Here is a 15939-nt window from a genome sequence, read left to right on the forward strand (position 1 = left end):
CTTTTTTTTTTTTTTGTTGGATAATGTAAAGTGACAGCAGTGATGAATTATTCACTAGCCCTCAAGAGGTGGTTCTTCAAAGCAAGACTTTTTGAAGTTTTGACGCTCTGTGTTTATCAAGGCTTGTCTCTGTGCAGCAGGAAGCAAGGCCTCAGGAGTTTTTTTTTTTATTTTCCTTCCTCCAAAGAAAGATTTTATGGTCTGTCGTTCAATTTTACCGCTGCCTATAGTGTAATCTTGCCGACTTTCATTAGCGTCAAAGTGAATAACCCCCACGTGACAGCTCCTGATTGTAAGAAAAGGAACCCAGAACATTTTTAAACCGCATTAAGTTGCTCTCAGGGCACATTTATAAAAAAAAAAAAAGATTGACTATATTTCCTGGATTTAGAGAGAATAAATTGTGCTAGCATGTTAGCTATCATAACACATGCTTATAACTTATAAAAGCAGAAAATGCGTAGAACAAAACCCCCAGTTTAAACGATTCACCTTTGGCACAGAGTGAAACAGCTCCTCTTGACATGGAAGTGGATCAGCTTAGCTCCAGAACCGTCGGATGTTTCCTGCCTATTGGCACTAAGCTGCTTAAACCACTTTACGTCTTCTGCTTTGTGTTTTTATACAATCTAGTTCTCTACTTGCACCGGCTGACACAAAGCAAAATAAATCACATTTCTAAATATCTGAGAACTATACTACAACGATCACATGGTGTCTTCTGTACACTACAAGCCTTCAGTGTTTATTCACAGTGCAAGATAAAATACACCATGTTAATGTTAATTAATCTGTACAGACGAACTGCATGTTAGGTAAACTAATGAGCGACATTACCAAAACCTCCATGTAATAAAATTTCTAACTATTAAGAGTCATAGTGGAACGATTGTGGCACAGTGGGTAGAGTAATTGATTAAATTCCAGTCTCCTCCTGTCACATATTTATGTTCCCATGGGCAAGGCACTTCATTCTATGTTGCCTACCAATCGAATAAACCTGTTATTCTTTTTCTTGTCATGTCCGTTCTTGCACTTCGGTCGCCTTATATCCTTCTTTCCGCTCAGGGGTCTCCCTGATCCTGTCCTGATGTGCTACATCTGGATTCACAATCACCTGTCTCCTGTTTAGGCCTTCTTGTTTTCTGCCCTCTCAGCTAGTTTGTCTCGACTCCTGTCCACATACCAGCCCTTTCTCATTTGACTCAGCGTTGTTTGGACTTTTGACCTCCGCCTTGGTTAGACTATCCTTCTGGATTTTATCTCCAATAAATTGCCAAAAAGAAGAAGAGAGAATCTATTTAGGTGTAATTTGAAGTCACACAACACAACCAGATATAAATTGAAACTGAAATAGTTTTGAATGGAAGAAACACAGACACTTTAATTATTTTTATCTCTTTATACTTTATTGAAAAAAATTTGAATAGATATAACAAAAAAAAAAAGAAGAATACAGCCTCATGGCTTACAAGCTGTGAAACAAATACAGGAAGTAATCTTCTAATCCATTACAAAGGAATAAGTCAGAAGCTGCCACGAAAGAAACATTTTCACATTGTCTTGGGCTCCAAAGTATACTCATTTCGCTTAATTTATTAAGACACCAGTACAGAGCAGAAGTCAAACTAAAAGTGAATTTTATCAAATGTACTTAAAAGATGTATTGGCACAATGTTAAAGGTGTTAAAAGTGACAGTTCAATAGCATAAAGTAGTATCCGTAGTCGAAGTAAAAGGAAAAACAGCTTAAAATAGCTTAATTTTATTATTAATTTGCTATTAGTAGATTTAATTAACTTTTAAAGCAGACATTTTGGTGAAAATCATTATTACCATGTTTAATTTCCATAAATTCTGCGTTTTGCTGCTGGTAATGCAACATATTTGTCACATGCAGAGATGCAACATAAGAAATGTTAGAGGTTGCAGAATGTCTTTTTTTTTTCCTTTCCCAGTTTAAGAAATGAGCGGAGTGGCTTTTTAATCAGTTCAGTCACATTGGGTTGATGAGCTGTTACATTTATGAGAAGTTAATTACAAGATTATTGCACCATTTGCTGCAAACTTGCAAGAAAATGATAGGAACAGCTAAGTTTTTTGTGAAAAACAAAACAAACAAACACAAAAAAAGATGAAGAAGAGCATGCAATAATGATCAAAACCACCTGGATCTGAAAGAATAGTTTTGAGTGAAACTGGGGATAAAGGCTTTGGTGTCCTGGGAGGGTCCAGATTGAAAGCACATGCTGGTCGCTCAGATCTAAACTGAGGTTTGGTTCTGTCTTGGCTCATTGGCTCTGTTGACACGTCATACATCATCCAAAGTAAAACAATGAAAAAAAAAAATCTAATTGTTCACTTGGTTTGACTTGAGGGCTGAGCTGAAGGGTTTTTGGAGTCAAAAGCAATGACAAAAGCCCTTTTTAGCTTTCAATCATGTCAGAGTTAACAGATTTTACTCAGCGCTGGCTTGTTAACATCTCATTTTAACTGGTAAAGTAACAACATTGAGAGAAAAAGGAAATATACAGTTAACTTAAGCTGTCAAACAGTGGTAGTGTTGTATTTCTTTGCAAGAACATGCAGGATTACATATTGTTTATGTGTGGTAAAGAAGTTTAATACTGGAAGAAAAACTGCCTTCATTTAGTAGCTCTTACCTGTTCTACATTTTATAAAACAATTAGTAAGATTACACATATAAAAATCATAAAAAAACACACTTAAAGACACATCTGATAATAAAGTGGCTCAAATATAGGTAAAAAATAAAAGTGGATAAACAAAAACTTCCCTTTTGCCAACCTTAACATTCCCTTTGTGACATTCATTACCCAACTAATTTTGACAATTTATTAGCTTTTTATTCCTATCAAGGAACGGTGTTGGTATAAAACACTAAAATTGTGACCATACAGCGCCGTGGCACTCGAAAATGTGTAAAAAAGCCTTAAAATTAACTTTTTTTTTCTTTTACTGCAGCAGCATAATCTCAAACTGATTAAAAATAGCAAAAATCCTACCTTTATACTGGATAGATTTATTCATAATGAAAAGATATGAACGTCCATTGGGACCAGACTTGCTTTATAACAAATGCAACTGAAGCCTAATTCATTGTATATTTGACTCTGTTTAACTAAAATGTCAAGAAGCTTTTTAATAGTAATTCGTGAAATGTTTCCCTAAATATGACCTGACAAAGAGGTCAAATTGTTGTAGCCAAGCTTTAAAACCGAAAAGACAAGAATGCATCATGTTCAATGCATCGATAATCTGCCTAATTGTTTAGTCAATAAATACGTACTTTTAAAACAACTGAAAAAGCTGGGTAGGAATCCAGCCTTTTCACTTTTATTCAAATGTAACAAATTATCCAGTGTGGCATTATGCTGCTGCAGCAAAAGATGAATGTATTTTAGGACTCACACATTTTTCACAGAGGTGCCAATAAATGTGGACGGCACTCTATATAGACAACTCTCTTCACAAAAAAAAAAAACCTAAACCTAAGAATGATCATGGAGTGAACCATGAATTTTAAGGTGGGCATGTTTTCCATTGCCAGAAATACGATTTATTCCTTGTGTGGCCTCAGCTTCATTCCACAAAAGTCCCCTCATCACCAAATGCCTAAAACACAATCTTAACTCCCAGAGGTTAGTAGATGTTCCCTCATGCATGAAATAATGATAAAACAAGTGATATACAGCCACATAAATGGCTCTGACCTCTCATCATGAAAGTTACAGCACCTTGAGAACAGAACTTGCGTCGACACAGTTTGCAGCGAGCTTAAAAGTGTAATCCGCTGAGGCTAGCTGTTTCCTGTGTTTCTCCCAATAGCTCTATAATAAAACTGGATGCCACGTTCACCTCTGGTCAACAGGAACGTTCTGCGGTCGTGTCTGGAAAAGCCACATCCCACGTAGAAAGAGAAAAAGACGGAGGCCAGAGAGCGAACGTTCTGCAAGAGGTGGTGATGGCGAACATGCAGGTGATTTTTCATGACACAAGAAGAGGGAGGAGATGGAAACTGGGCAATCTTTGCTCTGCAGGTAATTCAAAGCATGATGTATTTAATAGAAAATGATGTCATGTTGACTTGAAAGAGTTCCCTTTGGTGTTCGCAAATGAATCGCTTCTTCATTTTACCAAAGCACGACTGATTTATCAGTGCATCAACGTCCTCTTGGAGCCTCTATTCAGGTTCAACTCAGTCAAGAGGTCCTTATAAATTAAACTAATGATAATGTCAAAAAGCTTCGAATGAGCCAAAAAGCTTGAGGTTTTCCTTTACAGGGGTGTAAAAGCCCCTTATATATAGAGGCACAGAAGCAGAGTTAGTTCAGTTTTCTGAGGCTCTCGCAGCACTCTTAAATCTGATGGTGGTTTGCTTCCCGTTGTTCCAAAGTTTCATTGCATATGGAGCTTTGTCAAGATTTCTGAAGATGACTCCTCGCCTAGTCAGGGGAGGGGGGGAGAGGGAATGATGGCAGTGCGGTCAGTGCAGATTTTGAGGTGAAGTGCTGCTTCTGCAAGCGGTCCACAGAGGTGGACAGGTAGGTAACAGCGTGTTTGCATACGTCCAAAGCAGTGACGGGGAGGTATAGAGGTTTGACCTGGGGCTTTCGGGTTTGGAGGCGGTATACTCCGTGCTCCTTCCCGGGAGTCTAGATCTTCTTGGTGTTGCGTCTTTTGGATTTTTTCACCCTGGAGAGAGAAGCAGAGGCACGAAAAGGTTAGGGTTGGTGTTTCTCACTCGGATCGCTGTTGTTACGTCTGCTGTGCTCGCGGTTGAGGGTCTAGTTCAAAGTGGGCTGGTGACATCATCCTTTTTAATTCGCTGTGCATGGTTATAAACACGGAATCCAATAAATCCAAATATCTCAATTTTGATCTGAGCCGATAAATATTAGATCTGTTTTAATTTACGCTTATGCTTGATAAACGGCTATGCGTTTACTGTGCGGTTTCGTGGTGATCAGTACCGCTTTCAATAATGTACGAAAGTAAACAGTTCGGTACCGACAGAGAAGACGCATCGCATTGCACCGCAAGAGAGGAAGCCACCCGACCTAGCTTACAGAGGGAGGTCGCAAGAAATGCGGCATGCATTGAGGCAGATGTTACGCAACAGAGCTGTTAGCCGAGCACAGATTAGAGTGGAACGAATAAGCCGCTGATTTTTTTTCTGTCATTTATCATTCCTCTGATAACAGGATGTAAGAGACTGTGGTGTTTTCGTGTTTTGGGGCGACAGTAGTGCAGAGGTTGGGGAGTTCGTCCTGCAATTGGCGGGATGCCGATTCAATCCCCCGCTCTGACTGTCTCCGTCGTTGTGTCCATAGGTATGCATCGCCTGCTGCCGGTGGTCAGAGGGCCCGGTGGCGCCGGTGTATGGCAGCCCCGCCTCTGTCAGTCTGCTCCAGGGCAGCTGTAGCTACTAACATAGCTCACCACCGTCAGGGTGTGAATGTATGTGAATGGGTGAATGACTGAACTGTAGTGTGAAGCGCTTTGGAGGTCGTCAGACTAGTTAAAGCAAGTACAAGCCATTTACCATAGCAATTTCTCCGTAGCGATGCCATAACATGACATCGTTCCATCCACATGGAAAACCTATATCCTATATCCAATGATGCACTCTGATTTCTGATTTCTGAGACATGTCCTCCTGCTTCTTAGGCATCAAGTTTAACAGCTCACCTACATCTGAAGGAAGATACTAATTAGGTTATGTAATTACTTCCATTATATTTGTTGATACGTGGTAATTGCTTGTTGAAAGTTAAATTATGTTCAATTGCTTACTAGAATTTCAAATGCTTACTTTTATTTAAACTTCAATGATATTAATAATTCTTTCAGATGATAAACAATATTGTTTGAAGTTTTGAAATGCACCTTTGATTGCTTTGATGTTGGGAATTATTGAGTATTTGCAATGTTTTAGAAAACGGGAATACTGAAATAAAATGTAACTTTTTTTGTGTTGTATGTCTGACATGTCAAAGACGCATTTCAACAAGACCTACTTTCTTTTCTTCTCTAAAATAAATGTTAATATTTGACTCGCAGCCGAACATACACCTTTGATAATGTGCAGTTAGTGGAGATGTGGAAATGTGAATACAAAGGGTAAATACTGAACATCTGCTCCTGCTGTTCTTTTGTAAACTTGTATGAAATCTTTAGCGGGTTTGTGGAAAAGTGACAGCATCGACGGCAGGAGAGGTATATGGGTCATTATTTCTCTGACGGTGCATCTGCTGCATGTAAACATTTTCAGCGAGTAATTGCAAGCTGGAATGTGAAAAGTTGTCCATTTTAGCCGAGGTTTCTTTCTTTCTTGAAGGATCTAAACTCTTGTGAGAGAAGCAATATGCTTGATGCTTTTGCGAGTGACATCGTTTTTCAGGAGCCGGGTTTTGTTTCTTACTTGTTAACGGCGTTCTTTAAGTACTGCTTCAGCCACTTGGTCTCAGGGTTGATGCAAACCTCTCTGTTGCTCTTCAGTTTGGCACTGTGGGAGAAGAGTAGAAAGACAAAAGATGGATTACATACCGTTTGTCTGGGATTATTTACTTTGATTACTACCATTAGACATGCAGACGGACATTTACTTCTCCAGTTTCTTCGCGTACACTTGTGTTTACACAAAGAGATACAGAGGAAGTTTTTGAGTTTCGTCCAAACATACGTATTATAAATCAGTTTCAAGGACAACGGCGAGGGATATTTATGTTCCAGGACCTTTCTTTTAGCCCTACATCTGTTGATGGTGCACAGCATAAAGACTATCTATCTGCTAAAGACCATGCATATTGACCTTTACTGAAAAAAACAAAAACACTTCTTGGCATATTAATGAAATAAGTACTTTTTTTCTTTCTGACAAGAACTTTCTGTTAGATCTTATTGAAAGTAAACACATACAGAAACATTATCTTCCACAATTACTTGCACCCCCATAAATGTTGTATTGAAAATCTTGAAATTAAAAGATCTAACCTTTAATTTGAGCACATTTTTATGTGGGAGGTAACAAAATCCTCAAATGGAAATCAAAAATGTCCGGTACCACAGCTATTTCAACCCACTAACAGCCCCAATCAAATATGAAATAAAAATTGTATTAATCTTAAACTATTTTAAGTCGGTCTGAGCTTTCTTTATCAATTGATAAAAAAAACTAATCTATTCAGGGCCCAATTTTAGCTTCATGATTCAGAAGAATCAGAGGAACCTTTGTGGTAAATTGTCCATAATATTGTTTATGAACACTTTGCTCCAAAGACCTTGTCTAGGGCTTTTAAAGAATCTCAGCACATCCTGTTAAACGAGACAAATTACATCAATAACAGCCTGTTGCTGTATATTTAGGACTGAAGATGACAAATCACAGCTCTCTGTTTCCACTCAGGGACAGCGTAGGAGGGAGGCTCACATCGCTGATTGCACCAAACTTTATAGGTAAAGATATCTCTGCAAAGCACATTAAATAACCTTCTGTGTATCTGGCATGAAAAAGCCGTGGATCACAGCGGGTTCATTTCAAACTTGCAGTGGGATTTTCTTCAGTTTTGGTTTAAAATGAATTCACTTTAGATTCTATATGAATAATGCAATTTTTTTTTCCACGCACCTGCACACATTGTGCTGTTTAGCATGCAGGAAACCTGTTTATTATTATTTAATGAAGGAAATATGGTTCCAGCATACATCCTCTTGAAATTTAAATACAATTATTTTGTCAGTTGCGTTCATAAACAATTATTCCCGTTGCTTGATCATTTTCAGATACCTAAATATATGCATGTTGTCAATGTTACTGGTCAACCACGAACAGCGATTGTCCTAAGTACCGTGGATATGGTCGACTGATAGTTGTTTGAAGAATATTTGGCATTAATGAATAACAGTTCCTCTAGACATCAAAATGCGTCCCACATGGTTCTGTTTCACATTTCTGCTGCATATTCAGGTTCTTTTGGACAGAATCGAAGTCTTCTTGCAATGTTAGCGCTCGGCTTTCCTCCAAAGCCCCCGCTGGGATTTACAGGAGGGAATCAACGCAGGCCAGTTTTAAAACGTTCCATCTCTTCCTCTTTAATCACATTTCCATGTTTACATGTCTGCTGCGTTCGCTGCTGAGGGCCTGCAGAAGGACTTATCTATACGAACCCAGGCTTCTGACACCGAATTACAAAAATGCATTAAGATGCCAATGTGATACTCGCTTATCATGTAATCTGTTAGATCCCCTTTTGTCTCCAGAAACAGAAGCAAAGCAAAGCACATCCCAAAACACAATCAAATCTCTGCCATGTCTTACTGTAAGTGGGCTGTTATTTTTGTTATAAACTGGCCCAGTTTTGTGAAAGTTGATGCCTTTATTTGGTTTTCTCATCTCCGTCACGGAGAAGCTACGTTTCAAAGGCGAATCTTGCTATAGAAAAAGCTTTACTCTGTTTACTGTGTCGCAGGTTTTGTCTAAAACAGCCACACATTAGATTTAACCCCGTCCGGCCTGAAGCTTTAATGAGGTCAATACGTCCTCGTCACGTTACAAACTGCTTAAAATGAGTTTAGCTTTAAAAATTTAGTTAGAACAATATTTCTTTCCCCCCTCTTTCTTAATAATATAAAATTCTTCTTTAAATATTTTTATACGCTTCTTATGCTTAAACCCTTATTATACATGAAACTGATGCAAAGAGACACTTTTACACTTTTGCTCAAAGATATTTTTGCTTCCTTGAGCCACCTATATGAATTTTATTCTAGTTATTATTCGCTGTTTTCATCCATCCAAATACGATATCGACCGCCTGGACTTTGTCTCGCCTCTTGATGCTCCTGACCCGCCGGTGAAAAGGTGGTAATAAGATCAGTTTTGTTGTCTCGCCTAGCTGGTTTAGTTTCACTTCCTCCCAAACATGTGGTTATCACACCTCGGCGCCGAAAGGTCACGTATGCGAGTTAACAGCTCAGAGGTGCTCCCCCCGTCTCCTCCCTCCGTCTTTCTGTCACACAACTGTAAATTAAACACATTCCTCGGCGCCTCAGACTCCGGCCGTCTTCCCTGCTCCCGTGATTCACCGCGTTCACTGTTCCTTTAACCCATTTAGAAGCTCACACACACACATTAACGAATGAACATGTGGCCCCGTACGTAGCTTAAAGAGCCCTTCAGTAGCATCGGTCCGAGCATCAGGCCCAAATCCCACAAACCAACACCTGAGCCAGGAGGCCAAGTGGCTCAGAAACCGGATCTGTTTGCTTTTCCTCAAGGGATGTCTCCTCTTTTTCCCCCCTCGCCGTCTTTTTCATTTCATTAGGGCTTGCCAGCTCATCCATTCATCAGCTCTCTAAGGTTGGACGTGTCTCCCTTCGTCCTGTTTCTCTGTCTGGAAGACACACAGAGAGCCTGAACCCTAATTGACTTGGCTGGAATTTGAGGGCCGGAGCACCGCGAGCAGCAGGTAGTAATTACTTCACAGCAAGTTAATATCAACAGCATGCTAAGGTCCGTCAGGATGATGGCACACGGCGGGACACATGGGGGAGGGTTGTCTTTTCCTTTTGGGGAGGTGTAGTGTTTCTAGCCTTCTTTCTTCTGCTCCAGTAGAGATACTCTGGAAGCTCTCACCTGAATGACTTCTTGACCCATCTGGACGGTGGGTTTGATAAGCTTTTGGCCTGGCCAGAGCACGCTTTGTCCCCTGTGACCTGTTGTCATTTGGTCACCCTCCTTTTTTTTTTTACTCTCTCTCCCTCCCTCTATTTGGCAGGAACTCTGTAGATTTTCAGCCTTTTGGCTGCGAGGCGTCTGCTGTCCACTCTGTTTTAGCCAGGAACTGACGAGACCTTTGAGTTAATACGTTCCAGAGCAGCGACATTATAATCATCGTTGCCGAGCAGATTCAGACGGAAAATAAATAACAAAAAAAAAAAAAAAAGAGAGCATAAGGGACGCAGGAGGTCAGCAGAAATACAAAGGTAATCTCTTTGACCCTTAATTATTGCTTCCTTTACAAAACAGAAATGGTCCCCTCGAGCTCAGGCTGTTATCGCTTTCCTCTCTCCGAGTGGATTGTGTTGTTTTAATCTCTCTCCATACAGGAAGAGTCAAAGGATATCAACATCATGCCCCACACATCATTTACCCCACACATCCACACATGTAGAACAAAAAGGTTCAAACGCACTCACTCCTGCTATGTTAATTGTTTAGCCCTAAGGCTGGGTTAATGCTGTTGTGACAGAAGTTGAGTATCTTTGGCCAATTACTGGATTAAAGATTGCTGGCATGGACAGGAGACTAGAAGCAGCCTGGTCACCGTTCACAGACCCCGGTTTTAAACCTAACCGCGAACTGATCGGACTTCACTGAACACCCACATGATGGAATAGGAAACAGTAACATTGGAAAATTATGTTCTGTAATAATGTTAATGTTAGTGTTAGCATTAATATATATAATTTTTTTTGTTTCTTTTTTTTGTTTAAACTACAGAAGGCATTTGTTCTCTTAAGCTAACAAAAGTGTTTTACCTGCTGAGTAACTAGTGCAAACTACTGTTAGCTTTGCTCACCAATTCACACTTTATTCAGAGGAATGGCGAATGATGATGATGATAATAATAATGTTAATATCAGCGGACTTTTTAAAAAAGATTTTATTTCACAGGACAGAGTGAGTTTTTCCATTTAAGCTTACATTTGCTATTTACTTGCTAAGTAGTTAGTGCGAGCTGGTAGTACTAACTTGTTTGCTAAAGCTAACATTAGCCTTTTGGCCAGAAACTAGCTGACAAAAGATTCAATAGTCAGACAGTGAAGAATTGACCACAATGTCATAGATATATTGAGGGTGTTGTCTTTATTTCTTTAACCTATCATTTTAAATTTGAACTTAAAATTCTAAAACAATTAAGAATAAAATAAAAATGAAAATAACTGATTTTTTTATGATGTAGGTGATATATTAGTCAACCCACTTTTGATTTGCCTTAACTTGAGACATAAGTCAATTTAATCGACTGCTACTGCTAAGTATTTAGCATAAGCTAGGGCATGATATGTTCACCATTCACACTTTGACCAAAAGAATTGGGCATAAAGTCAATAGAGAGAAGGTAAGATATTATATTTGTTTGTGCCTTAAGTTTTCTTCCAATTTTCTGCATACCGAAAGCTGATTGTCTAAATCAAACAGCAGTCAGCAAAAACAGGAATAAGGTCGCCGCGGTATAAATGAATGATGAGAAGCTTCAATGCGTAAGTCAGGCTTAAGTGCTGATTCCCTAGAAAGCTTTGATTAACTTATTTGAACTTCACCGATCATGATGCTCAACGTGATGCTGATGTGCTCTACTTGTGTTGCTTTTTTATATTAAGTGTTAAAAGATGCTTATCCATGCAATTCTTAGAATCCTATGGGCAGAGTATCGACCGTAACTCAAACAGACCTGTCAGAAACTAAATACATATTTTATATATTTTCTGAGAACTTATAAAAAAATGAAAACATAAAAAGCCCCATGAATTACTTGTCATTGAGATGCATGAGCTTCTTTAACTTTTTCTTCATAAGAAGAAAAAGACACTTTAAACACCATCCATACATACACTGAAGGATTTTGGGAGCTTGAGTTTAATTTTTATTGTTTATCTGATGCTTTATCCAACAGACAGAAAAAATAACTGTTAACAGACCAAAATCTGCTCAAACTAAGCGCATTAGTGAGACAACCAGCCAATTAGAAAGGCTAGAAACCCATTTAATCTAGTCAGGCACCCGTGTAAATCTTAAAGTCATTTACTTACATGACTTGGAAGGGGCAGTTGGGAGTATGGAGAAACTTGAGCTCCTTGATGGAGCGCTGAGGAACGGTGTTGAGCGTGGTGCGACACCAGCACCGCTCCACCAGACTGATGGGCTTGGCTGCAAAACACACAACACAAAAAAAAAAAAGGCTCAACAACAAGCTGCGAACAGGCAAAATACACTCAATACAATGAGGCAAATAGCAGTAGGTGCCTAAAATTAAACTGCATTGCTTTTTATTAAAATATAACAATTTGTTTCAAATTCAAAGCACATTAGGTGTGATTAGAAATGTGCCTCTTTCCTCACTGAACAAGTTAAAAGCAAGTTTAATCTACTGTAACAAATCACCACAAAGCATGGGAATCTATGAGTTTAGCTGCTATTTCTTCCAGAACATGTCAATTAAAAAGAGATTAGCCCTTTTTGACCACTTCTTTTCTTTCTTTCACACAACAACAGGTGCAGAATTTTAGCCTTTCATTGGAGCAGCATTTAGCCCGGCCACTCTAAAGGAAAAGGGTCCTCAGCGTTTCCAATATTCCTCTCTCTCTCTTTTTTCTTTTTTTCTTATAAAAGACTCCTCTGCAGCTGAGACGGCATCAGCAGGCTGTGTGGAAATCAGCTCAAGTGCATTCTTAAAATGATTACACATCAGCACCGTGGATACCTGCTGAGCTCTGAGGAAAACCGACATGCAACTCTAAATAATTGCTTCTTTGGCTATTAAGATCACAAAGGAGTCATTTTCAAAAGTTTAACAACATCAGTCAGAATATTCTAAAAAAAGAAGAAGAAAACTATGAACAGGTAACAGGTAATTCTTTATATTTTAAACATTTGCTCTGGGCTTCAACTTGCATCCACTGATGTTTATAGAGAACCACCAACTGTCCTTCCACAAATGGCCAAATCCTCAGTAATATCAGCCTAATGATTCACACCCTTTCAGACGCCTTTCTCATGCAAACTAAGGGATTATGATGCAGCTCGCTGCACAGGGGCCACATGCGAGGACCCACTGCTTTCTCCGCTTCCCTCTTTTTCCCCCTAATTAGAAACTAATTATAGGAAAGCAAAGCGTAAAAGACAAATATACACACATATAGGCCCAAGTCGCCCGAGCCGCCGGGGCTGAAACGACAAGCTTCGGCACAAAGCAGCAGCAGCAGCGGGCGACTCAGCAGCACAGAGGTTAACTTGTAGATTAATGTGGGGTCATCGCAAAGGCTGCACTAGAGAATTAAGATTCACGACTGCAATATCGCTATGGAAGTGAGGGCTGGGTTTTACTGAAATATATTAGTCATATTTATTGTATTTATATTTAATATTTAGTCAGGCATCCTCTCTGGATTTCAACTGATATTAGTAATTATTTTATTTATCTTAGCCACATTCTTACATTTTTTTTTTGCACTTATGATGCCCCTGTTTTTGTCTCGTAATTTTGATGTTTTATTTAAAAAAAAAAAAAAAAAAAAAAAAAAACATCCTTTCCAATACAGCACTCTGTGACTCTGTCATGGAATATAAATAAATGATTTCTTCATTCATTGATATATTTTATACATTCAAAAAAATCTAGAATATGAAAAGTTTGACATCATGGATATGAAAGAATGTTGGCGCACACGTTGCTTTTCTGATTAAAGAAGATTAAGTTTTGTAAACTGGTGCATTTGCAAAAAAACCAAAAAGTTCTACAGTACTACAAGCTCCATCAGACCCTTTTATACACACATTACTTCTAAATAACAATGGAACAATCAATAGATCAATTTGTCCCAGAACTAAAACAAGTAATTTGTGTTAAACATTTTGCAAGACAATCAAAATCAAACTATTCAAGAATAAAAACAGGCAAAAAAACGAATCTTTGAACACTCTCTTTTGGTAAAATGATGAATGAATATTGTAGAATAAACCTCTACCATATAAAAATGAACACTTCTTGAAGTCTAGCACATACGTGAGAAAGTGGAATGCACAACATGCAGCAACAATTTGTTCAAAAAAAGCCATGTTTTCATTTTTTTGCAACCAGTGAAAAATAATGAACCAAATGTGTGAGATCTGGCAAACATATTAAACCACCTAAATACATCATCACACACATACATCATCCAGTCTGAAACCAGAAAGGTGAAGTTCCTCCACGTGAGTAGACATCATTAAATCTAAAATGCCCATCAAATCAACATCAAGCTTTCTTTACAAGAATCAGCCCAAAGTATGACCCAAAACCAGCATATTGGACTGAAAATGTCCCCAGACTTCTCATTCTTTGTGCCAGTACTCACCGGTGGAGGTGGGAACCTGTGTGGCCACGGCCAGCAGACTCATCAGTGCCAGCAGCTTGACGTCCATGGCTTCAGGAGGGCTGCTCTCTCTGTCTCTCTCTCTTTTACAATCCAGCGGCACAACTGTGTCTCGCAGCTCCGCTCCGGCCGCTATTAAAGCTTCAGTGGGAGGGAGCAAGAGCGGAGAGGGAGTCCCACTTTCTCTGGAGGGAGAGGCGTGGGTCCCAGTAGGAGAGAGGAGAGAGGATGTGAGTGAAGAAAAAAAAGGAAACTTCATTGATTGTGAATGTGTTGGCATGGAGTCAACGAGAAAGTCTGAGGGTGGTTTTTCATCCTTTTTTTTTTCTTTAAATGTTTCTTTTCCAGATTTCATCTTTTTGTATCTTTGTTTTATCTCCTCCTATCGTCTGTCTATCACGTTTCTCTCTACCACACACATGGGTCCTGTGCCGGCAGTTCGCCACCAGTCAAAGCCAGCCCATTGTGAGCAGGAGAAGTCCCTGCTGCTGGACCACTAATGCTGTATGCTGAGTGTTGTGTTATTGTTTGCTGGGACACAGACTGCTTCCCCCCCTTTTTTTTTTTCCTCTCTCTCCGTCTCGTTGACTCCTTGTCCTGTGGCTCGGTTCCTGTCCTCGACGCCTGTTTCACGTCCTTAATGGGCTCCACGGGACTTTCATTGTCTGCTCTGTGATTAAACCCTTATGGATCCGTCACATCTGGACCACAATTAGGAAGGGGGGGGGGGGGGGGGGGTAAGCCCGTGCTGAAAGAAAAATAAGAAGAACCGCAGATCTCGAAAAAGGACTTCTGTGATTCTTGATTTCCTGTGTGTAAGCCAGGGAGAAAATCAAGAAAAAGCAGATGTTTGGAGGGTTCGGAGGTTTCTGCAATCAAGGCAAAGATGGCGTAGAGTCATTTTTATTGAATATAAAATGCATAAATTGGACTAAAACAAGAAGAAAACAATTGTCCCCACTTTTTATACAGAATAAAAAAAACAGTGAATCCTAGCTGAATTTCCCCACAGTGGGACAGTGAAGATTTAATTTTGTTGACTTCTATTTCAACTGTAGCTTTCAGCCACAGGCCTCAAGCAGAGAGAGGTCTGGACAGAGCTAATGCCCTGAAAACATTCTTCACCAGGTTCAGTTCTAGAATAAGCTCAGCATCCTCCTCTCCTGCCCACAGCCAAACATCCCGGTTCCTTCCACCCAAAGCTTACCTGTCACACCTTCGATGTTTGATCTTCCACCATGCCAATGCTCCCTTTTGCCTCCCCCTACCAACCGGTAAGTCTCCAGAGGTCAGGTGAAGAGGCAGCTGGAGAAGCTGAACTGGAAACAGGTTGCAGATCCAGATGGGGTCAGCCCCAGAGTCCTGAAGGCCTGTGCAGAGCAGCTCTGTGGGATCCTGCAGCACCATCTCAGCCGTAGCCTGGTCCAGGAGAAGGTCCCGTTGTTGTAGATGACCTCCTACTGCACAACGATCGGCATCTACTCTTTCAGAATCAGAATCAGAATCATGTTTAATCGCCCAGTAGGTTTGCACTTACAAGGAATTTGACTTGGTGTTGATGGTGCAGACAAAAAATAAGAATACAGTAAAATAAGAAGTAAAAGGATATATACACGGAAGCTGTATACACTCAGCAGACTGGCCGTCAATGTAGAAGAAACCTGTATATTTGAAATAAGTTTCAACAACAATTTCATCTCCTTTTTAAGCGTTGTTGAACTGAATTGAAGAGTTTTGTTCTGTCCACGCGTCAAATTGTGCTTACTTTGAGGAATTCTTG

At 39.7% G+C, this 15939-nt stretch overlaps 1 protein-coding gene across 2 annotated transcripts; it reads right to left on the reverse strand.

The window, feature by feature from the left end:
• Positions 1–1949: 1949 nt before the first annotated feature.
• Positions 1950–14293, reverse strand: cxcl12b (chemokine (C-X-C motif) ligand 12b (stromal cell-derived factor 1)). 2 transcript variants are annotated; one of them, XM_012867016.3, is made up of 4 exons: positions 14142–14290; positions 11838–11955; positions 6445–6528; positions 1950–4715 (listed from the first exon to the last, which is right to left on the reverse strand). In XM_012867016.3, exons 1-4 carry the CDS (start codon positions 14206–14208, stop codon positions 4676–4678), a joined length of 309 nt encoding a protein of 102 aa, XP_012722470.1. In that variant the 5' UTR covers positions 14209–14290; the 3' UTR covers positions 1950–4675. The 2 variants fall into 2 exon arrangements, with proteins under 2 accessions (XP_012722470.1, XP_021174421.1); XM_021318746.2 differs by lacking the exon at positions 1950–4715 and having other exon boundaries at positions 6441–6528; positions 14142–14293.
• Between the last annotated feature and the right edge of the window lie 1646 nt (positions 14294–15939).

The sequence above is a fragment of the Fundulus heteroclitus genome, chromosome 5, assembly GCF_011125445.2.
Source record: "Fundulus heteroclitus isolate FHET01 chromosome 5, MU-UCD_Fhet_4.1, whole genome shotgun sequence".
NCBI classification, from domain to species: Eukaryota; Metazoa; Chordata; class Actinopteri; order Cyprinodontiformes; family Fundulidae; genus Fundulus; species Fundulus heteroclitus.

Bases quoted from the DNA above. Each gene is read 5' to 3' on its own strand.
- cxcl12b (XM_012867016.3), bottom strand. From the start codon at position 14,208: ATGGACGTCAAGCTGCTGGCACTGATGAGTCTGCTGGCCGTGGCCACA. The intron at 11,956-14,141 runs GTGAGTACTGGC...TGTGTTTTGCAG, and splicing joins ACAGGTTCCCACCTCCACCG to CCAAGCCCATCAGTCTGGTG. The intron at 4,716-6,444 runs GTAAGAAACAAA...TTCTCTCTCCAG, and splicing joins TTAAAGAACGCCGTTAACAA to GGTGAAAAAATCCAAAAGAC.